This window comes from Argiope bruennichi, chromosome 5 (genome assembly GCF_947563725.1).
Source record: "Argiope bruennichi chromosome 5, qqArgBrue1.1, whole genome shotgun sequence".
Taxonomy (NCBI): Eukaryota; Metazoa; Arthropoda; class Arachnida; order Araneae; family Araneidae; genus Argiope; species Argiope bruennichi.
In genome coordinates, this window is record NC_079155.1 from 127,642,287 (window position 1) to 127,668,061 (window position 25,775).

The 25,775-nt window shown below is 32.6% G+C and overlaps 1 protein-coding gene across 1 annotated transcript in view; it reads right to left on the reverse strand.

Moving 5' to 3' along the window:
• Window positions 1–873: 873 nt before the first annotated feature.
• LOC129968406 (protein O-mannosyl-transferase TMTC1-like) overlaps window positions 874–25,775 on the reverse strand; it is a 314,983-nt gene continuing 290,081 nt past the window's right edge. The window contains exons 15-18 of the mRNA XM_056082263.1: window positions 18,590–18,724; window positions 9,474–9,596; window positions 3,501–3,578; window positions 874–1,593 (exon numbers count right to left, since the gene is read on the reverse strand). Of these exons, the coding sequence (XP_055938238.1) occupies window positions 1,420–1,593; window positions 3,501–3,578; window positions 9,474–9,596; window positions 18,590–18,724 (510 nt within the window). The 3' untranslated portion in view covers window positions 874–1,419. The remainder of the gene's footprint in view (window positions 1,594–3,500; window positions 3,579–9,473; window positions 9,597–18,589; window positions 18,725–25,775) is intronic.

Here is a 25,775-nt window from a genome sequence, read left to right on the forward strand (position 1 = left end):
TCTTCTATGCAGCTTGTACAGAGAAACAGCTTAGTTAGTATTGAATATTCCTCCATTTTTTAAAGGAAAATTAATTGAGTTTTAAGGATATTTTTTCAAAAAATATGCTTCAAGTAAACATTTTATCATTAGATAAAAGAAAATAATTTTTTTTCTCAAGAATTTTGAAGTAGATTATGAAAGGAGTTTCCCTACATCATGGCCATGAAAACGATCCAGCAGATTCTTTAATCGAAAAAAACACTGCAATATGCGTTTAGCAGATTGCAAACCAATGAAAGGAAAACGCAGTGAAGCGGTAGCTGTCAGTTTTCTCACTGCTCTGAGAACCTGAACAATTCCCCTGTCTTGTTTGGACTGGCTAGTTTCAACTGACGTACGCTGGAACTGACATGATTTTCCATTTGTTTGATTTTATGTAATCATTTCTCTTTATTATACGCTTTTATCAAAACTTAGAAATCAGTACTTGTATAAACTGAATTTTGAGTCTACATAAAAGAGTTTCCATTTGCTTATTTGTTTACATTTGTTAGAATTAAAAAAATTTACACACTCGTGTGTTCTCGATAACAGTGCAATAATATGAAATTTTGAGAACTCATTTTCGATTAATGGATTCATTTTATTGCATTTTATTATTATACTCAACGTAAATATTATCAACCGCAATTTTGTGAAACATTTATTTCAAAGAGCAGTAATATTTATCTCAAGGAATTACAAATTAATATCTAAAAATATTTTGAAAGAAAAATAAATACTTTATTGTTCACTAACAAAAAATCGAGTGTTTTCAAAAATATTTTTCTTTTTTTACCTTCTCAAATACGAGAGAAAGTATCGCATTTCAAATTATTAGACCATGTTTTAGATTTCCTTACTTCCAAAAGAAAAAACAAACCAGCATAGTTATGTCTTTTTATAAATATGTTAATTTCGAAATGCAGCTAGTTAGAAGGATGGGATCTTGCATGAAGACTTCGCGTAGATTTTATTATATTTTGAGCGAAATCCATCAAAAGGAAGCATCCCGTCCGTGTGCATGTGAACATGATAGCTCAAAAATGCAACGAGCTGACCACACACTGATTATGACCACATTTTCTGGTGTTAATCAAATATTGATCTAAACCCATCATAAGGTTGACAGCATGGGGATATTTTCGTGAGCATTTGTATGCGATAATGGAAAAAAATGAGACGAGGGAGAGTAATTACGTTGACTTGGCACCGATATAGTATTAAATTTCGGAAACTGGCCAGAGGGAGAATGTCCCAAATGCATTCGTTCTGGTCTCATTCCCCGAGCGCGTCATTTGAGCAGAGCCCGCTTTTTGAAACTGAAAGTGTCCCAGGTACGAATCCGTCGGAACGGAGATTGAAGAAACAATGAAGGCGTTATATGGACATTGTCCTTCACAAGACCACAGAGGAATCATCGCTGCACGTGACCTCTGTCCTCCAGCAAGTTTTCTCCTGCAAGTCGAAGAGCCGGCGTTGCAGTTTTCGCATGTTGTCTAGCAGGACCTGGGGAGAGGAGTCCAGCTTGTAAGCTTCTTTGTAGTGATACTCCGCCGATGTGTAGTTACCCTACAGAGAAGGGGATAAGAATTACATTCCATACATTCTCAATCATCAATGGTGAATAGCATATGGTCACTTGGAACCTCGTGCAAGGGCATTAAAGTTGTCTTTCAGAACGGGAAAATATCGCGGGCCCGCAATAGTCGATTCCTAGGTGTAAACACTGCTATTATAGTGCCTTTCAAGGCGGAAAAATGGATCGAAAATACTCGCAGTTATGTCATTGTCCGAAATTCCACTACACTCGTCGACCTAGTTTCACGAACCTTATTCTCTAAATTACAGCAGGCATTATTCACTGATTGCAAGTTTACAAAATACCTTCTTCCACAGAATGCTGTTTGTGGTATAACTACAATCATGCTTTGAAATGCAAGAAAGTGACCGACCATTGGTTCATCTGACATCTAACTTTGGTTCAAAACGAAAAACTTGGCATCCAAATTTTCTTAGACGATATAATTCAAATATAAATGTTAACCTGATTTCATTAAAGCTATTTTGATAAATATCGTTCATTTTTATTACCGAAGTCGTACACTGTTTTTCACTTTTAAACTAGGCTTACTTACAGCAGATATATAGAAGTCAACTAATAAAAAATGGTTTCTTAAAAAATCCTAGCTTTAATTTTAGAATCGTCAGGGGAGGTTATAAAAATCTTAAGTAAGAATGTGTTTGTTTAAAAAGTTTTTCATGTATTTTCTTCATTTTTTTTAAGTAATTAGTTTCACAATACTGTTTTATTATACCTTTTTTTATTCAACTATAAGATTTTATTCATGTTTGAATCAATTCTACAGAGAATTTTATAACCTGTTTTTTTTTTTCTTCCTTTGTGATGTGCTAGAATTTTCAAATTATGTTCTCCATAACAATGTTTTATTATTTTCAGAAAAATTAATTCGTATAATTAAATCTGGATATCACTCGATCGTAGCTACCTGATGGTGGCTATGTGGGGAAAAAAACTTGAACTAATGATTGTATTACAGTAAGGATGAATTATAAATTAAAAACAAAAATGTCGAACATAGTTCAAATAAAAAAAATGGTTTTTAGAGCTTGAAAAATTTATTTGTAAAATATTACTATTATTTTCTCTTTTATTTGTTTTACTAAGATTTCGCATTCCTCAAAGTTGTTGTTCTGTGGCTAAAAGATTTTCGATTTTTTACAGTAAATGAAAGAATTTTAAAACCATCAGTGTCGATATTTCATTTAAATAATCAGAGTGCGATGACAAACATCCATCGAAATCCGTACTTGGCTGCTTTTCTTACAACGCGAGTGGAATTTCTTTTCAGTGTGTTATTAGGGGTTAGAAGTGCCACCTTGATTACTGCCTTAACCACATGGAATGGAAAGACACGCCAAGCTCACCGAGATGCTTTTATCACAGAATCGCCAACGACCCACGCCAATTATTACAAAAGTTAAAATGATGTTCACGATCGGTCGACTGAGATTGTTTACTGGAGCACCACGTCCAGGAGCACGGTCTTAGGTAGAAAGTGAACTCATTTAGAAGATATAAATAATCTTCCGAATTCTTTGTTGTTGAATGGCAACGCACCTTTTGGCACACACACCTGTGAATTTCTTGTCACCACAAGTGTTTAAGTTTTTGCATTGTCTTTTTGATTAAATCAAATGAAAAATCTTGCATTGAAAATGTCTTAAATTAAAACTATGCAAGCCATTATATTAGACCACAGATTATTTTAATGCATTCGAAAAACCTGATTTTTAAAGCTTGTGGTTGGGTATCATCTTGTTGCCATTAAGAGAATTATTATTAAGGTTTCCACTAAAGGAATATATTATTATTTATATATACAAAGAAACTCTATTTAAATAGTTATATATTCTTAATAAAGAGAATAATAATATATTTCTTATAATTTTCTTACTTTTATATGGTATATAACTGCTAAATTCTGATGAGTTTTTGCAAGTTTTGGATCCAGATTCAAAGCTAGTTTGTAGCTCTGTAAAGAAACATTTATGCATCTTTTAGATTTCTAACATAATTCTAGAAGTTGAAATTTGACAGAATTCCTTAAACAATAAAATAATAAAGGTGTAAAGATTTTTACAAAATAGGTGATATGAAATAATGCAGAAATTTTGTAATGAGGCATAAATAAATTTTTAAACTATTACATAATTGGAAGAACACCATTTATTTGCATACATTAATAAATCTCACGCAAAAAGTCAAAGCACTGAGTGAAAAAGTAAATTGTAAACGATGCACCCACCCCATTGGTGAATATCGTAAAATACACTCATGTCCATAAATTAAGGATAATTCAGAGTCACGCGGAAATCTAAATCTGAAATGCATATATCGCACGCCTAGATCTAAAGGGAGCTAACTCAAAAATCTTAGTTTTTGAGTTATGCACACCATCAAATTGCTTATTTCAATACCTACCGACTAATAAAAGAGATTTAAAAATGATCTTCACTATTCGACGCTAGATAGCGACAGATGCCCCTTTTGTTGAACTAGCCAGCCTCGCTCTCTCTCCACCGCAACAGGACATCTCTAGTTGCAATTCAGTATTACAAGCGGAGCGCACTTGCCTGTCGTAAACAAATTGTAGTTATTTTGAGTTGTACCCGTGTTGTCGAAATTTGAAGCAGTATTTTTTTGAGTTCTCGCCATTTTGATGGTTTGTGCTGAGTAAATGAATGCAACATTCTGAGTTGAACCAGTATTGCTGGCAGGGCGAGTAAAGTTTTTATTTTTATTTAGAATTCTTGCCGTATTGTTGAAACATTTTTGAATTTATAGTTGAGACTGTTTTGTTGAGTCATTTTTGAAACTCTTATATTTCTTTAAAAAACAAGTTAAATTTACCTTTTAGGCTATTGGCGATTGGAGTCTTTTCATTTGAATATAATTTTATTTTCATTCTAGCAATTACATAGTTTGTTCCTTTTTTACTGATTAATTTTTGAGTTAGATCTCTTTAGATGAGCTCCACCAAGTCTAATTTACAACATCGCTAATGAGATCGAAAACGTTATATTGATGGCTTTTTAAATTTATTTGACTCACAGGATCCTACAGTTTAGTGAAATAAACATTTTCTATTTCAGACAAACACTGAAACGTGGATGGTTTTTAATAAATATAGTATTAGAAAGGGAAAAAAGGCAATATCACTCCTATCATATTTACTCAACGTGCAACTCTGGAAGATGACTTGAAGATGTCATCAAGTAGTGATGAAGTCTCATCTACAGAAACTCATGCCGCTTTATCCGTGGTTGATAACTCTATTCCGAGCACGTTTAAACAACAAAAGACTGGTGAATCAAACTACTTTATTTCACCAATCCGAAGCGATGAAAGTGATATTGAAGACTCCGATGAAGATCCTAATTTCCGATTGGTTCACAAAAGTAAGACCCCATCCAATGTCGTACCTTCTATTGCATCGTTGACGTCGTCCAGCACTAGCAGAAGCAGCTCGAATTCATCGAAATCTAATAGTTCGTTGGACACTGAAGATGATAGTGAGCAAGTAGACCCTCAAAATGTTACGGTTGCTGGAACTAATTCCCAAAAGCTTGAGGAGAGAGAAGAAAGGAGTAGAAAGAGAATACGTAAACCAGCAAAGTGGAAATCGAAAGTTTCAAAAGTGCTAAGAGATTCTCGCAAAGCCTGCCAGTCTTTCTCGAAATCGAAGAACAAGTGTCACAGAGAAAAGTTGGACCGCCCCGTGGAGAAAAATGTCGGCTAAAATGCAAAGATAAGATCGATGAAATGGGACAACAGCTATTTGATGCATTTTGGGAACTTGGCAATCTTGAAAGACAGAGATAATTTGTAGTACGAGACTAGCAACAAATAAAACCTAAATATCGATACTCAAGCACACAAGATTTTAGAACACTTAACACCGCCTTTTATTTTGAAGTTAATGGATCCAAAATTAGAGCATGCAAGCCCTTTTTCAAATCCACTCTTGACTTGAGCTATAAAGCGATAAAAACAGCACTTTCCAAGAAAACGGAATCAGGAGTTATTCAAGCCGATTTGAGAGGCAAACACGTCCAATTATTGACTCACAAATTAAACAGAGCGTTATAGATTTTATAAATTCTATTCCAAGGATTGAATCTCACTACTTGAGAGCTCAAACAACAAGAGAATTTATTTCAAGTGACAAATAATTGGCCGATATCTGCAGAGATTATAAAAAAATATCTACTTAAAGTTAAAAACAAAATGATCTTAATAGATTATTGCCATGCCCATAGTACACAACGATACTCAAAACTTTCTTCAAATAAGTACAAAAACAGTTTTATAGCTATGGTTGGTTGACCTCAGAATTCTGAGTGTTTTTGAGTTTTAACAGAGTCCTGAGTATCGTTCTGTAATAATGACATTATTAAAATCTAATACTAAGAATTAACAGAGAAAGGTCATACTTAAATATAAATGAAATGTGATTTTTTATATGCATTTAAAATTGTTTTTTATAGAACGTCAGGTTCCTATATTTTTTATGTTGCGTTAAAATTTATAACAAACTTTTATTTCTTAGTATTACTTTTATAATTAAATAGGACATGAGAGACTCATTAATTAATTTTTATAGTATTATTAATAACAAACATTGATTGAGTTCAGTATTTCTAGTGTTTTCTTGCTAATTTATCTTCCAATATACCCCTACTGCTGGTCCACAGACCGCTCTATGAATTGGACTAATTATAAATAATACAAAATGCTATTACATTTTAAATTTATGTTGCCTCTTCAAAAGAGAGCCAACTAAAAACTAAATTCACCAACAAGGGCTCAACTAAAAATAATGAAACAAATATACATACATTATAAAGCAATAGGGAAATAACTATAAAAATCTAATTTTCAGTCCCAAAACATGATTAAAACACAAGATTCCTACAATATCTTTCTTCTAGCTGCATATATAAAGCATAAATCAATACAGAAAACTCCTGCAGTGCACAGGGACACAGTAATCAGTTTTTCGTCTTTTCTGAAAAAAGTGCTTTTTTGAGTTAATACCTGTTTAGATCTAGGTGTGCGATATCAGCCATTAAATGACTACATACATCTTCAAAAATCATATGCAAATTGCAGGAAGAAACCAGATGACACGATAGTACGTCACAATGACGAGAGTGTAAAAGAGGTGATATATAAGGAATACAGGCAAAGAAGTAAAATTGTTCGCAAACGCTTTATAAGGCTTTTAGTGCAATAACCGCATAATTATGACACAAAGGACGCATTTGGATGATTTTTTATGTGGTAGAATTATCGGCCTTCTGGAATGCGAGCGTACCCAGCTGGAAGTATCCTAGGAACTTGGAATCGCCCAGAGTGTCATCTCCGGGCATTGGCAACGATTCCAAGATGATGGTAATGTGAGTAGACGTACAGCACAGGTCGCCCTCGAGTTACAACGCCGAATGAGGCTCGGTATTCGGCAGTTACTGCCAAAAGAAACAGTCGGAGCACAGCATCAGACCTGCCTCGTCAGCTTTCTTCAGCCACTGGTAGGACAGTTTCAAGGCAGACCGTGTACAGACACTTAGGGAAGATTGGTCTATATGCTCGCAGGCCTGTCGGATATGTTCCACTTACTGCAACTCACTGACGCCTGCAGTTAGCCGATTAGAGAGTATGCATTGTGGACACCGCAACTGTGGGCTTGCGTGATGTTTTCCGACGAATCCAGGTTTCGCTTGCAGTCTAATTCTCGCAGGACTTTCATATGGAGAGGGCCAGGTACTCGTTACCACCAAGAGAACATCATTGAAAGTACACCATTACGTTGGTGCATGATTGCTCATTTGGGGAGGAATTATTCTTGGTTCCAGAACTGACCTGCATGTTCCAATTGGAACCATGACAGGCAACATCTATCGGGACGTCATTCTGGAACAATATGTACGCAGAATTCGTGTTTATGAATGACAACTCCCGTTCTCAGTGTGCAAACATCATAAACGAATGCCTTCGATCGGAGGATAAACCCGAATGAACTAGCCAGCATTTTCACCGGACTTGAATCCAGCAGAGCATTTGTGGGCATACTTGGCCGTTGAGTTGCAACCCGTCAACCACCTCTACCATGTCTACCGGAATTTCGGAGAGTGATGAGTAGTGTAATATTCCCCAAGATGAGATCGATAATTTGATACTCAGCATGCCTAGGCCTTGCACGGACTCTATTGCATCATCTGGGAGACATACTATGTATTTATCATCATACCAACCATGTAATATTGGTTCTTGTAATTTTTTCTTTATTCGTTCCAGGGAGCAAAAAATCGCAATTTTTATTAAAGATGTCAAACATATAGCATCTTTTTTACTCTTTACCTTTGTTTAATAAATAGGCTTTGCAAATAAGTCACATTTGTTTTGCTTCTGACTTTTTCTTTTCCAGAACTTGCATTATCTTTAACTTATGGACATGAGTGTAGTACAGAACCTTATCTAAGAATCTTATTCTTGAATTCTAATAAAATATTATCAATTCTTGAAGTAATATCGAATAAAAAATTCAGGTATATGAAAAATCTTATCTGAAATTTTGAGATATAAAATTTGAAATAGCAGGTGAGACTTTTTTAAACATAGTATTTAAAAGTTTAAAGATTTAAAAAGTAAAAAAAAAATCCCACATAAAGGAACATATGCATATTTGTGAAGCTCCTGCAGTCAGAAAACTCGCTGTAAATGAAAACCTAAAAAATCTCTTTCAGTATCGCCTAGTCATTTTTATTGTTTATATATATTGTTAAAATATGCGGGTTTTTTTGTTTGTTTGTTTTTGCAGGCATATCTATTTAAAAAAAATTCTCTTTCAAAAATACATTAAAGATATAATCTGTCTTTCTTAAGGTACATTTACTATTTGAAGAGTTGCTCATTTGAAAAGAAAGAATTGGAAACAGTTATTTTATAGTCATCTATTATTTTTGTTTTCTGCTTAATATCAATTCTTTGATGTTATATTTTAGGAAAAATTAGGGTACAAAGGCAAAAGAAAAAAAAGTGAGTGCGTAAAAACTTGTTAGGTTAATTTAAAAACACTCGTTTATTCATTAAGTTCGTAAATCTTCCAACAAAGTTAAGCTGGTCACTTGCGTTAGATCTTATTCATGTTAATTTTATTAATAAATAGGAGAGTTCATTTAATAAAAAAAAACCCTTCAAAATAAAACAAGCAAAAATAAAAGCTTGAAATACTTTTTTTGTATTTTTGAATTCATTATTAATGTTGAGAGTATAATACCTGAAAAATAAAACTCCCGAAGAAAAAAAAAATGTTATTTATTAAAACTGTCGCACCAATCATGATCTAACACATAACACTCTTAGTTATGCTCGGTTAAATGCAGGATGATTCAAAATCCAACAGTCTAATTTGTTATGGATCACAAAGAAAAGCATTCCAACTGGTAGACCATTTGCTGGAGAACATGCCGACTGGCTGTCAAATACTTTCAAAAGGGTTTGACAGTCCAAGCAAGACCACATGGGCCAGTTTTCATGACTTTTGAGAAGTGGTTCTGAGATTATCTACCCTCCCACAAACTATTGATAGCCACTACCCTCACCCCACCCCCAATATCGCAAAAGAGAGCTCTAACCTGTACTACTTTATATTTCTATGTCTTCGTATATTCTCTGTCTCCTCTGGATGACGCTTTTCGATGATTCCTATACCTTTTATATATATATATATATATATATATATATATATATATACTTTCTTTCTCCACTAACAGTTTGTAGGTTGAATTTTGAATTACCCTGCAACTCGCATTGTTCTGCTTTTTTTAAAATACTACATCACAATTTATACAAATTATTTGATTACTTCTTCTGCAGCATCGAAATCGTCCATGTCCTTTAAAATGTCCCCATGTTCTTCATGGTACTTAGCACAACTAGGCTCTACTGTAGAACAAAGACTGAGGGCCCTTAAAATAGTATCTAGTGCCTAGGAAATAAAAGAAAAAACTTATAATTTCTGGGTATTTCTTAAGATATATGAACCATAATGAGTTAAGGAAGTGTGAATGGATCATAGTTACATCGAAGCTGACCGGACCACAATAATAATCCAATTTATTCAAAAACTCGAATGAAAAAAGAAAATAAAAAAGGATCAGGGTGAAATGAAATAAAAACTTTTAATTAAGAATGACAATTTAAAATAAAAATTAATTCAAAAATATTTATAATGTCATTTTAATATTTTTTGCGGGCAACTTGAAATGAAATTCTCTTCGCCTGAAAACAACGTCAACTTCTTCCAAAAGATCGAATTTCGAAACATCTGCAGTCATTCAGTGAGAAAATGGTTGCACATAGAATAAACATAAAAATAACACGCACACACTCACAATAATTGCCATGTTATTTAGATTCAAATCTCCGCTTCGTTCAGAAGACATTTTATTTTTAAATATAATAGTATTTGAACGCAATGATTTTTATTTTTAAACGACATTTAATTTAAAATTTTATAAATACAATGTAAAACAATTCACAGGAATACAGATGATCGGATCCTTTAAACACAAATATTCAAGAAAGCATTGGAGTCATGCTTTGCAAGCGAGGTGAATATTTGTGTGAAATAAAATGAAATAGAAACTTCACTATTGTAGTCTGGACTGAGGAAACAAATACAATGGTTTCTTCAATGGAACGGGGTAGCGACGTCATTCGACCGAAATAAGGGAGCGGTACTTCAAGAATTTCGGAAGTTTTCTTTAAATTGTAATTGAATAACATTTATTAAACGCACTTATAAGAGATATACATTAAACTGTTTTGTTCTGTAGAATGTTGAAAGGAATGCAGTCTTGGTAACTCAATGTATTTTAAACGCCAAATATTAAAGATCAATCCTTAATCGCAGATTTACTGTCCGAATCGAATATTGGAGAGAAACACAATAATGCTTGCTGATAGGAATATATATATATATATATATATATATATATATATAATTAAAAAGTTAACTAACTAAACTAAATTTAACTAAAATTAAAGAATTTCTTGGTCTTAATTCTAAAGTAGTTAAAGCTGTTATATTCCAAGAGTTATGGCCTCAACTCAGGAGTTAAAATGCTTTTTCAGATCAAACTTTATACAGCATCTCACAGACACTTACTTCATTGACTAGACAATAATATAAATTAAGCATAATTTTTCGAATTTAATTAGATAAAACTTTAGGAATATATTTTGAACAGAATTTAAGTGATCTTGTTTAAGGAAATGAAAATTTGGTATTGAAAACTATTTTCTAGGAAGGTTTATTGATTGTAGTTCTGATTCACAATGAAAGAAAAATTCTGTACTATATTTCAGTTTTATTTATTTCTTTTTTTATCTCTAGTTTAATTACTTTTCTATATTTCTTGCATTCTTTTTCATTTTTTTTTTTTTGAAATGCCAAATTTTTGAAAATTTGTTCGTTGTTCATTTTTAATTCTAATGAATCTTTATTATTTATTATTATTATTATCGACAGATTTAAAAATTTCTTAATAATCTAAGATAAAAGTAGATGCCAACTGATATGAAGACACTTTTGGTGATTTAATATTTGTCATAAGTACCATTTAAATACTTTATTAATTTACTGTCAAATGTTACAACATGAATGGAAGATGTTGCAATGATACAAAACTGCATAAATTTTCAACAATGCCTTGAAAAATAAAAATAAAAAATCGATATTTAAGACATGCTATGAATGCTAAATGTTTCCAAACAAAAATCAATAATAAATAGTTAATGATTAAAAATAATGATAATTCCTTCCTTATCCTATTATTTGCTCTTCCATTTAAAGTTGCAATAAAAGTTTGTAATTTCATTTCTTTCAGCATTAACATAAAATAAAAACATTTCGTTGATTCTGAAAATAATAGGCTTTTAAATAAAACTTTAAAATATGAAAGAAAACTCGAACCCTTTTTTATTAAAAAAGAACTTTGTAAAAATCTTTTTCTTGATTTTGGTGAGCATTTAGAAGACATAAAACTAATTAAGAAAATTGCGAACTTGCAAATTAAGGTGATCAGAATTTCAATAATATTTAAAGGTCATTCTAAATGTAATTTTTTTAGGTTAAAGAACTTATAAAGTACTTATGTGTGACATCTTTGAAACATTATAAAAAAAGTATTATTTTTGTGAATCAATAAAAATCCTAAATTGATTTCCTTTTGATGTATTCACTTTCATCAATACATAATTAAGATTTTTGGCCCTGAAAAGCACCATTTTTGTTTAATTTAGGCATCACGATGACAAATTCAATGGGCAAATGAAATTATCCAAGAAAATTCCTAAAATGCAGACCACATTACCAGATGATATTATGTAATTAATCAACGTAAATAGTAAATAATCAATAGACATCTCTTAGAAAACCTTTAACATTGCAGGCATTTAATAATTAATATACTCACTGGGCAAAATATAAACTGCATACTAAGTTGTTTCTTATTATACCTTTTTATAAACGGAGTTGCCTGCCTCTTTTGTTCCAGGAGATCATTTTAAAACTTTCAAATGATCTGGTCTTAAACATAAAATTAGCCTTATGTAAAAACAGGTGTGCTTAACACTTTATCGAATGTCTGACCTTGTGATTTATTAATGAATTCCAATAGGGTAGGCAATTGTTTCGTTTGAAACCTGAAAGGTCTCATGGGATGAGTTGTATTCGGGGAATTAAGAATGTCACAATAACGTTATACTTGACATACGCATAGAATTCATTGGAATCGAATATATACAATTGACTTTCGTCAGCTTATTTGTTTTCCTACATAAAGGTGGAACTTGGTAATATATTTGATCATGAATTTTGAAGCAATTAGTTCTAATTCCACTTAGAATATTTATTTCTACTCGAATAGATGAGAAAGCTAAATCATTATTGTTCTGTAAACAACAACTTCCACTGTAAAACGTTTGTTGTTGTTGTTGCTTATGATACTTGTCATAAACAAGCCCGCTGACGGAGTTATCGATTCTTTAAGCCGAGTTTTAGCGTCTCTTGTTTCAGTAGCGCTATTTAGGACCAAGAATACGTCTTGCGTCACAGCCCTTTTCATGGGGCGTACTTCATTCATACATTTCATTCATAGATCTTAATTTAGACCTGAATCAGAGAATTATCACCTCTGATCCAGTACCCCCAGTGGTACTGCCTCGACTTGGAGGACTTTTTAGCTACGACAGATTTATTACATTAACCACCATGTACACGGAGAGTCTTCGGCCGGCGTTGTTAGAACTTACAACTCAAGGGATGCGAATCCAATGCCCTGCGAAACAGGCTATCCCGGCCTGAAACACGTTTAAATCTAAGTAACGTTAAATCAAAATTTTGCTGAGATTTGAATGAGTCGCGGAAATTGGGAAGTTAAACATCCCACTTCTCAGTTTGCAGTCTCATTTATATCAATGTTTAGAAAATAGACAGGTTCAGATCTGAATTTTAAAAAACAGCCATTAAAAGAATGCTAAAAGAAAAAAGACTTTTTCTGTATCGGGATTCCTATTTCGATATAATTTCTTTTCATTTTCCTCATTAGTGTGCAGTTTTCTGCGAGAAATAAAAAAAATTCAGCATTAAGCGCCGGAGCTTCTTGCACTCCAACTTCAGATCAATTACACTTGCTTAACCTCATTTGGAAGAAAATCCATCAGGCACCGCGTGAGAAACAATGAATTTTTCTATCACTTTTCTGATGATCCTTCCATGATCACGACTTCAATTAAATCTTTTTGGGAAAATATTTCGAGTTTAATTCATCTCTTCATTAAGTGAAATTGCTGCAACTTCCAAATTGCTGATGGAAGAATACTTGGGGTCGGATGGGGATAGAGGATTATTTAGTTTTTATTTAAAAAAAAAAAACACTTTCTTCTTTTATGTATGTCTTTTCTAGTTTTTGCAGTTGCAAATAATTTCTTTCTGGGTTAGTTTTATTTCTTACTAGACAAAGTCGGAAATGGACCATTATTTTTCAGAAAGAAATTATTCTTAAAACAATCAGAATGGTGGGTATAGCCAATTACTATTAATCTACGAATTCTTGTTCAGATTATTACATTAAAAAATCGAAATATTAATGATTTATGGAGGAAAAAACTTTCATAAAAGGTAAAATAAAAGAAATGAAATAATTGACCAAATTGAAAGACATCATTAACAAAATTTTATTCTTAAAAGATCCTCTTTTCAAGTGACCGAAGAAATGTTAAATTTTGCAAATGAAGGCATTTTTATTTTCTCTCATAGGGAATATTCGTCACAAAAATTCGACCTCGAAATTTGAATATTCACGATTTGCACTTTCTTCAGTCAGAGAGAAACATAACTTTTCGAAATTAATTGTCTGTCGGTAACACAGTAACTCGAGCAACGCGGAAGAGGGGAGAGAAAAAAAAATTGTGATGCCTATTTACATTTGGTTTTAGATCACTGGATAAGAACGTGTAGATAGTTTATAATAAATTTTTATTAATAATCCTTTTTTTAGAATTTATGCAACATTTAAAATATCTCTATCATGTATTTCTTTTTCATATCTTGATGATGCTTTGCAGCGTTGTGTAAAATGGTTTATGAACAATTGAAAGGAAAAAAAATCCCTTATTATGAGAAAGATTTTCATACTAGTTTCGATTGGGGGAGACGATAATTTGTAGCTGAAACCATTTGCAGATTATAAGTATATATTTATGGGTTTTTAATAGACAAGAAAATTATAGAATAATAACAAATGTTTATAATATACTTTTATGTTTTACTGTTTATAATATACAAAAAATGAAATCAGTCAGTTACGAAATGCAATGCAAATCAGATCGAAATACAGATGCGTAAGTTTAGTTTGAGAAAGCTTATCGTTTATTTGAAATCTATTCGATTAAAGGAAGCTAATTTATTTCTGCTAAATTTTATCCTCATGGCTAAAAGAAGAAAAAAAATCCTAAGTCAATGATAAATGAAGTTGAAATTCTGCTATTCATCATTACACCTAATTTAGTATCTTGTAACTGGATCGTAGTTTATTTAAAAGCGATCTGTAGAATTTCATTCAAATACCAGTCACGATACTTCTTTTTTTTTTTTAGGTATGAGTTTAAAATGCTAAATATTGTTTAATATAAGCCATATTTATTAGTCGACAGATATGAAATATTGGCTTTCTTTTGTATTTAACTTTGAGATATTCTTCCGCAATCCAGTAGCCATAAAGTACCTTCGAGTCATTAGAAAATCGTGTAATAACGATATTTTTAGAAGGATAATAACTCATTGTATTAATAATATTTTAATTTTGGAAATAAATTAGCTTCCGTATATATAGGCATTAAGGAAAATAGAAAAGAAGTTAAAAACTGTAGCTAAAAGGAAGGTAAAAAGTTGTAATGTAGAGTTTCGAAGCGTTTCATTCCGAGTTAAATATATCTTTTAATTGTAAAATCGGTCATTTCAGTTTATAAGATATAAAGGATAAAGAACAGCTAAATGTTTCCTTCATAGAAAGTATTGATGCGAGAAATTCACTATGAAGACTTAATAAAGAACATTTTTTAATGATGCCTCTGAAGTATTACTCCAAATCTATTCATTATGGAACTTCACTTCACTAGGAACAGATACTATCAATAGTTGGCAAAGTGTGTTGAACTTCCGAATGTCTACAGTAAGAATATTGGGACTTATTGTAGATAGATCTCTCTTTGAATGGCAAATTTCAAAAAAAATTACGAACTAATAATATTTCTCTTTTTTGAAACTCAAAGTTCAATCGTTTGTCACTTCAATGTCTCTAAGTGAAATTATTATGGTATATTTTTTATGTGAGACAATACATGGTTCCATACTGTTCGTCAAAGTCAAAATGAGTCGCAAAACTTCATGTGAAAAATAAGATGCTATCCTTCACATAATCCTTATCTGGCTCCTAATGATCACCTCATTTTCTTATAAATGAAAAGATTCTTATGAGGAATAAAGTTCTGTTCGGACGATGAAATGCTGCTAGTTACTAGAATGTGGTCAAATGAGCAGATATTCTAATTTTACGCAGTCGAAAGTTACATCTGCTATTGGAACAATCTGGCCATTTCCCTAGATATCCTTGCTTTCCTTTAATACAACAATGCGCAAAATGTAAGCAACTTTTTTCATTTTGCTGCAATTTTACAAAAAGTAAATTAAAAAATATACTACAGAAATATAATGCAATACTTGAACGGTCATTAAATCTCGATGGTAAGTTTTATTGGGGTTTAATGGTAAGAAAACACATGGCTTAAGATAAAGCACAATGCATTCGTTGTATTGTTGGAAATGGCTTCCCCAATGGCCTGTTGGAAATGGTTTGTAGCATTTCGAGTCCAATCAAATAGGCCACTTTTTTTTTTTTTTTTGTTGTAGTCGTCTTTCTATTCTAAATCGGGATACTTGTCTGGTTATCGTTCTGGACAATGTTGCTTGCTGTCTGTTTCTTGTTCTCTTTTTCCGCCATCGCATGAATAGTGGTCTGATATTGCCGCTGTTTTCCTTAGCCGCCCATCACCAACTTTTCTTACAATTGTACCCGTTCTATAAAATGCTTTCAAATCGCAACTATTTCGTAGTTCCAAATTATTCGGCAATACTCATTACACTGCGCTCTATTTCTAGTTTCGCAATGATTCTACATCATGTAAAGGCATCCTGATGATTTCTCGCATCCATTTTGAAAGTAGGAGGATATCGCTTTCAAACGCAGCGAATGATAGGAAATTCGAATGAACTCTCTCTTGAGTTTCTACTGAGCTGGATTTTCATTGTGATATTTCATGACTTCTTTCTTCTACAATTTCATAGCTGCACGAAGAAAAATGACTTCAGCGCTTAAGTTCTTCACACTAATCTATATTGTACCAGTTGCAGCTTTATCATTTTTATTGACTTTCTAGCCTTTTTATTCAGTCTACATATAAAAACCGGAAATCAGAATAGCGAAGAAACTGAAAAAAGGTTCTTGTTTTACAGGTATTTGGGTTTTTCTGGTTGTAAAATCGGTTTTTATTTGTTAATAATTAATATTCCCGCGCCGCCCGGTATTAAAGCCCTTTCACGTGTATTTTCTTAATGTAAAACCTACTTTTCTACAAAATATTATGATTCCTTTTATAGTTTGCAGCGTTTGTATAAAAAATCTGAAGTATTAATATAACTTTGCAGTATTAATATAACAAACGGTCAGAAGTGTTTTTTAAATTAATATATCAATTGTAGCTGGTGACATTGAAAACCCCAGATAGCTGATTGAAATATTTGTTATATTAGTATTGCAAATTTTGTTCATAAATGCTGAAGCATAAGAAAGGTTGGATGAATATTTTTGGAGGTAATTATTTGATTAATTAAGTAATTAATAAAACATTGCATTAATAAAACTTGAAAATAAACTGATTTAAGTAGTTTTTCTGGTAAGAATTGTTAATAATCTCTGCATCTAAAGTTTTCTCTTTGAATTTTGCTCGCAACAGTTGAATGTATTCTTACAACAGTTCATATTTATTCTTGTTCATCAAAAAACAAAAAACAAAAAAATAAAAATAAAAATAAAAGAAAAAACTAATAATAATAAATAAATAAATAAAAATATTTCATTCGCTCACAAAAGATTTATATTCCGAGTCTGTCTGAAATTGGGAACTCTTATGTTTTCTTATATTCATCGTTGAGTCATAACTTTGAAATAAACAAAAACATTGTCAATAAATATATGTTAATATGCAAGAGAAATTAAAAAAATAGTGGCAGTTTAAAGACTATCATAAAATGAATACATATAAATTTATTTTTTCATGATTGTCCACGCTATTTTTTTTTTTTTTTTTTTCAAAATTTGATGTCAGTTTTTTAAAAAAAATTGCACAGAAATGAATTTGTTTCAAGAGTGTTTAAAAATATTTTTTGGGATAATTTTCTCCAAAATTATAATAGATAATAAAGTTTTTATCATTATTTCTCATTCCCTGAAGCTGCTGCTATTGTTAAGTATCTGTTTCATTTAATCTCAAAAGATTTACTTTTATAATTTATTAACCCCTTATTTCAAAGTCATTCATTCGATAGCAAAGATAGATATAAGAAAAATTTAAAAAATTAGTGATAGAGTAGTTCATATTCTTAACTTTGTCCAGGGAAGAAAGATCTACAAATTTCCTTATTTCAAAATCTTCCGCTTTAAATTTTCTTAAAAATTAATAGCCATTGAAAGAAAGATTGTACAAAAAGAAAATCGGTCTCCTTCAATAGCTAATTTTTTAAAATTTTATGAGGGTGGTTTTTGGAATAAATTCCTCTGAAGTTTCTGAGGGGAAAAAATCAAAATCGAATTAACTTATAGACTGTAGCAGCTGTTGTCGGCATACGCCGATTTAAAACGCTACCAAAAACTCTGCTTTTCTTCTCTCCATTTGAGTGATTTTTAACTTTAATGCGTTTGCTTAGGTATTGTCAAATCGCTACTTTAAAGCAAATGAATAACTTATATAAAGATATGTATTAAAATAAAGCAAAAATTTAAAAAAATAGTTCTAAATTAATTCAAAGAACCTTAATTTTAATGCGTTTAAATCTCTTTAAAAATTAGTAACTGGTAAATAAAATGTTGTGCAAAAATGGAATTGTTATATTGGAACGATAAAAGTTCGAATTTTAAGGTGGTATGAAAATGCCAGATTATTTGCTTTGAAGTTACTATAGAAAAATGGCAAAATTTCTGTTAATTTCTAATTAAGTGAATATTTAATTAGTTTTTTCGCTTTGATAGTATTCTTTGTAATTTAATATGTATAGTTTGGACGGTCTAGTCCTTTGGTGGCAATGTAATACATGCATAGCCCTAAAGCCTTTTATTTGTATAGTTAAGATGAATGACTTACCTCTGCTGTCCTGTTTGTTCTGTTATAGAGAATTGCCAGGTGCAGGTAGCTGTCGCGAGCGATTGGAGAATTGCAGATGGATAGTAGCAGTCTCTCTGCCTGATCGAAACTGCGCTCTTGGATCAAAAGTTGAGCCTGATGAAACATTGATAGAAAGCTGAGAAATAGATGCTTTAATATGAAAAATCATGAGCAAAAAGAAAAAAAAAACATGTACTCAGAGTTTTGTTTCAAAAATTCTTAAAATAAATCTGAAATTTGAGCAAGCAAATCAGCTTGCGTCAAGACGAAATTAGTGATCAGTAATCTTGTTATTTTATAGTTTCATAACACTGCGAACATCTGTGTGATGAATTTTAAAATTGGGAACAAAAAATGGTAAATGATGTTAGTGCCAAAATGTTCAAACGCTATTTTTCACTTCAAAGTGCCAAATAAGGATGGCTTTCTAATTTAGTAAAAGTGTGTGGTCCAAAAGAGCGTGTAAAGAGATTGCTAAAGTGTACTTTCTTTGGGCTAGTGTTTTTTTTTTGGGGGGGGGGGGATTCCAGCTTTGGAAGTTTATTACTTTGTCTTGAATTCTTCGTAGTTTTGCCATCTGATCAGGACTTAAAAGTCAAACTGTAACGCTTCTTTCCAATTCTTCTATCTGTCAACTGATGCGAGAGCCTTATCACTTATGCCGAACTAGTTTCTTTCTAGTTTAAAGGGATAAATGAACGCATCTAAGGAAAGTAAATATATCGACTGGAGCTCCAAACAAGACGGAACGGATGACCATGACAAGTCTGGACAAACGTGCTGTCGGAAGAGGAAAACAAACGAGTGCCGCCTGTCTAGATTAGTGCACAGGTCTAATCACAGAAACAAATTTTACAAACTTTGCAACATCGACATCAAAATCCTTTTCTTTTTCATTTTTTTTTTTTTTTTTTTTTTACTTTTCCTTTGCCTGTGAGAACGTGAAAAGGATAAGAAAAATGATTTTCTAAAACACATTCCTGGTTTCAAAATGAGCAAAAAATCATTTATTACCCAGAATCCACTAAATTTTATTTCCATATTTCGAACAACGGGAAAGTTCCTGCATACTAACTCAATATTGGGTCGCATATAATGAAAAAATAACAACCGAATAAGCGATTTGGACCGGTTTGACATAAAATTTAACTAAATAGATGTACAATTTTTTGTCGTAAGACCTACACAAAATTTTATTATATTGTTGCGGTTAACAGTTATTGAATTCAGATGCACTGAATCAGCAGATTGAGTCATCCTTCTCTAGAATTTTATTTAAATTTTGACGCATGCCTTTTGCTCTGAAAATAAAAATGTATGCCACATTTCATCCAACTAACACGTAGCGTTTTCCACTTGTGCTTACGTTCCCTCGAATAGACAGATGATGAAAAGCTCCACAATGTCAAGCAAAATTTGAAGGAGATCTCGAGTAAAGACCACATAGCAAATTTTATCTATCTAGTCCGTTGCCTCTTTGAGTTGTTTCCTTAGAAGGATAGAATGACGTAATTCTATACATGGTTTCTTCCGATTCAGGTTGGTCTGAAATATGCAGATTCGACTAGATCTCAGAGTCGAGCTTTTAGACGATTACAATACCTTTCGTTTCCAAGACATTAAAAGGAGGCGAAAACATTTATCAAAACCGCATATGTCGTCGTAAAACATGCAGAAAACATTTATAGCTTGCGCTTCACTAAATTTTATTCCTCTCTTTTAATTTCTGAGTTAAAAAACGCCGGCCGAGGTTTAATTGGAAAAGCAATCCCGATCCGCCGCGGATGACGGAGAGCCGAAAGTTGAATCTCACAGGGGAAGGGAAGGGATCGAGATGAGGGGGGAGGAATAATGATCTGGCTGCCATTAAAGCCGCGGTGACGATATAAATTATTTCTGCCCAGCCATATGTTTTCGAAATGAATATTTTCCGATCGCGTTTTTTAAACGGTTAATTAAATTTCTCATTCAATCAAGGAAAGCAGAACTGCGTATTCGTTATCCTTCCATATATTTTCTGTTTTTTTTTTTTAGCATCGCCATTAATTTCTTCACTTTCCTCTTTTATAGAAAGGGAGTCAACCAAGCTATTGATTATATTTCTTCTTCTTCTTCTTCTTTTTTTTTTTTTTTTTTTTTTTGAAAATTCCGCGTCTCCCTTTCCCACACTCCTTTTATGTAATCAGTAACGCGGAAAATTACATCTTGCCTCTTTGGACTAAAACATAAAAGAAGAAAGCAAGAACAAAATAAAAAAAATAATAAATAATCGTTTGAAGGATAGTGATGACGTTGGGCAAAAGATGCAGTAAAAATAAGGGAGAGAAATGACTCGCGAGAAAGGCAACGGAGTTTTTCAAAAACTGTGATGAAGTTTCTCAAAATAGGGACTCTTTTAATAACTTGTAGATGTGAAAGCAATAAAAGATATTTAAAAGATACAGAACTATTAGGGATGAATTTAGAATTAGTATTTTTGAAAATATTATGCAAAAGAGTCTTTATGGCGAAAGAGAAGGGGAAAAATATAGTATTTTCAGGAAATATTTCGCATAAATGCTTTCTTTGTAGTAGAAATTATAGTAGAATATTTTTTAAGGAAAGAATGAACTGTGACTACGAATGACACAATCCTTTTTTTATTATTCTGGAAAAAAACTGCAAATAAGGTAAATTGTATTCATTTCATAGACGGAAAGGTGTTAACCATGATTGTCTTCCCTTTCAATTAACATAAGCTGATGGCATGTTTACAGATAACGCATGGCTATTTTATTCTAAAATCAAAATAAATAAAACATAGAGGATTTAATTTGTCAGGCAACTCATTTTCACAGTTTGAATTCGCATTTGTTGATTCAAATTTGTTAGACAGATGTCTCGATGGAGTCGAAACAATAGGAGTATCCTTCACTAGACTTTTTCAAGATAGAGTAGGCTCTGTTCGTACCTCACAAGAATCTGTTCTCGAGGACGCACAGCTTAGGAGGAATTGAACCCGTGAGTGATTCTCGTAGCGGGATGGCGCAACAGGTAACGTGGAGGCCATTTTGTGCATCGTAGCATAATGAAAAAAACTGAGCAGGAACTTCGGGAGTCTTCTCTTCGATTGATTAGAACCGACATTATAAATGTTCAGACAAATTGCATAACAACTTTCATTGATCCATGCTGTATTTTTTGAGGTATCACATTCCCATAGACGCGGAAAGAACAGACCATTCTTTTCTATGCTTTATGACTAAAATTTCATAGAAATTCATAAATCCTGTGATAAAATAGCATGCAAAATTTTATTTCTTCAGCATTAATCCATTAAGCGCCAAGTCATTCATCGGAGACTGATGCCGAACTTTCCGTTCCGGGCCGCAAAAGTCACCGGCGATTGATATTAAATTTTCCGTACAGATAGCGAAAATCATCGTGACTGACAGTACAACATATGATATAAAACCGCATATGGAGAAAACCGATATGATACAAACACCGCATTCTATTAATAAATTGACAAATATGCCTAAGTTTTCCTCATCGGAATATTTTGATGGGTTACATTAAAACTCAGTAAATCTCTTGTATGTAAGATTAATCTAAATATTGAGAACATGAGCTGAGATCGCGGGCGAAACAAAAAAAGGCAATGTCGGCGTGGTACTTAAAATATGTTAACGAATCTACGTTTAAGGCGGGGAGATTAAGAGAGCTATGAAAACACTTTTAGATTTTTATCGGTTTATTTACGAATATGGTAACAGACTCACAATAACCTGAAAGTATGAAATTTGAAATGCAGTCCTAACGTTGAAATGTGGACGAAATCCATCCTAAGAAAGCCTGTGTACTAAATCCCAAACTCAAAATTCTAGAGAAATGAAAATAGATGCAAGTTTTCATTGAATGTGAAATCTGTCAATGGGTTGAACACGTTTCTGTGTATTCGTGTATATATGAACATTATAATCCCAAAACGCGACAAGTTATTGAAATGGAATTCTATAAATATATTTTTATAATTCAGTCGGAAATCGTCTTAATATGTAAATAAAAAATAATAGATATCCTTATTATTTTCCATTCCCGTAGGTGTCATGTATTCTGGAACTTGTGTCCGGTAAGTGGCAAGAATAAATCTCTACTCCGGTATTCGCCGTCGCTTCATTCCTGCATTATGCATCAGTGCAAGAGATGAAATGTTTTTAAACTTAAGAATGAAGATTTAGTCCATTGTCCTAAAAACAATGGAAGGTATCTGTTTGTCTTTTAGGAACTCACATCTTTTTGCTTCCAAATTTACGAAAAAAATCATGTCCACTCCTTTCAAACTTCAAGAGTCTGAAAAAACAATTGGAAATATGTCTGTCTCTGAGCAACTTAATTCAAAACTCAGCACGCTAAAGGGATAATGTTTCCTCGGTTGTCTAAATAAACAAAAATTTAAATTTTCCATAACATTTTGGACAAAAGTTATACGTCAGAATTTTCTTTATGTTATTAATGCTTCAATCCAATCTTAGATGATATACCAAAAACGCAACTAACTGGATGGATGTAATTGTTTATATGGTTTTATTCCTGGAAACGGAATCAAATGCAACGGAAACGTCTATCTCTGGATTTTTTTTTTGTGCGTAATAAAATGGAACAAATGAAGAAAAAAAAAAGACTTGAATTCAGTGTGTTGTCTTAGTGCCCAGATCTATAAATTTGATGAAGAATGAAGATTATTTGCCCAAAAGCACTTTTTCATCACAACCACTTACGAAATTATATATCAGTCGCTGTTGTCTGCCCATGTATCTGTTGTGTGGTTGCTGTTTTGTGTATCAAGGCATAAGTCAGAAACCGTTTTCTCCAGTCTTAGGAATCTAAGCTCTTAAAATAAGGAGATAATCCAATATTCCAACAATATCGCATACCGGCTAGTGGCACAACCCCTTTTAGGAAAATAATTAAAGGCCGGTGTTATTAGCCAGCCGGCCGATCGTCACATTCGAATCAGAAAGACCGCTTCATTAAACCTTCTCCTCCAATTAGAAGTCAAAGTAGCGCCGATTGCTGGAATGCTGCCCTCCTCTCTTTGGAATGGACAGTGGCTTCTATGAAAGGGGAGCGGACAAGAATTTCAATTTTGATGCGGAACAGTGGAAACTTCCTTGTGATGCGTTTAATCAGTGGTTGGATTCCGGTCAATTCGGCGCAGCGCTTTTGAACTTGGTTCTCTTCCTGGTTTCTTTTCATCTTAACGCTGCCATCGATATGCTTCAATTATATTTTCGGGAAAGTTCTCTCCTCGATTTCATTATGCATAATAGTAGGTTTTCCTTTCAATGTGCCGCATCAAGTAAAAACTCTTGCATGGCCGAACTGGATGCTGATTGACTGAATTCGGCTTTGAAACAAATCTGAAAATATGATGGCAGGAATGGACTGACCATACTTTCATATCATTAGTTTTTCGGGTCTTTAGTCTGTCCGAAGATGCACAGACTCATGCACACACAGTGCATCACTGGACAGTTAAAAATATGATACTTATTTCTAATTCGGATGAAAATCCTCTAATGAAATTTAGTCAGCTCTGTTGCTACATTCGTATTAAAAGTTTCATTTTTCTCTATAAATCTTCTAAATGATATTTATAACTAAAATAAGTTCATGGTAAAAAGTAATCGAGTAAATTCTATTAAAGCTGAATTTTAAACGCACTATTTGCTCTAAAAGTATTATATTTATCAAACTATCTATTTATTAGCTATTTCTATTTTTACATATTTTTATTTAATTTTTAACTAGTCTCATGTTTGTGAAGATGCAGTTTTGTAATTGATTTTTCATCCACCTCTCTGTGTGTTAAGAGTTATGAAACTGTGCCCAGTTGTGTGTTTCATAATGACAGTATAAATATAGTGTTTGGAACTTAATGATACAGGTAGGCCAGCCGATCGGGAAACAGGGAAAACCGGGAATGGTCAGGAGATCGAGAAAAATGATAGAAGTTTATTGTGAAACTGTCGACAATTACCTGGTCCTTTCCTTTTCATATACATAGTGGAACCTCGTTGGCAACCAGCGGCAATCAGTTATTTACTGAAGTCAGAAGTAAAAGAGAATGACGTTTCTGACGAGAATCCGGGATGTAGGATATTTACAATTAAATTTTCGTGGGACCGATTTTTTTTTTGTGTGTGTGTGTGTGTAGGATCGTCAGTACCATAAGTGCCTTCAGTTCTGAAGTACACGCACATAATTTATGGTGGATTCCTCCTCTGCTGACTGATTGATTCGAAACCACTTTGTTCATTACTTGTCTTATTAAATTCTATGATATAAACTTTATATTGAGTAAAAAATTGATTCTTTCATCGGGATTCCTTTCATAATTTGTAATATTACCATTATTATCCCATAATATTATAATTTACTGATTCACTGTGTTTAGATCAAATCACAATTGAGACATGGATTAGCAGTCATGCTCTTAGACAAAATAATTTTGGAACAGTAAAGTTGGCGATATGAATATTGGCATTTGCCGATATTTTATTGGCATTAGAAGATAGGAAAGAAAATTAATCAGCATAATTAATTTATTGCTTCACAATAATTTCCCAGGTGCAATTTTTTATAGAACGATAAGTTGCAAAACACGTGATAATGGCGTTATTTCTGCGTTCTATGGAAAATGTAACTTAACAAAGAACTACCTCATATTAATATTATGATTCCCAGCCTTAATGAGCCTATTTTTTTTTAAATTCCTGTACGAAGTATAGAAAGAAAAAAGTATTGTGGTCGTCAAACAGATTTTATTTCGAGATTTTAACGAATGTCCATCACTGAGTCTCAGAAACACCTTCGTGATTTCCTTGAGTCTGAAAAACATACTTCTGGAATTACATTGATCTGGCTATGAACTTGTTACCTCAAACACACTTTAAGCTAGATGGTTGTGATATTACATGTGCACTTTACACCACATTCGTAGCTTCCTATCATATTTTGTACAAAATTCATTCCCAGAAAGTCTGTTTGTCTGAGACAGGTGAACACGGTAACTGCAAGATGTCAAGAGCTGGATGCACAACATCTGATTTGCTGAATTAGTGTTAAACGGGCAGATTTGAAAATAGATTTGAGCCATATTTGTCTAGGGATTCAACTCCTG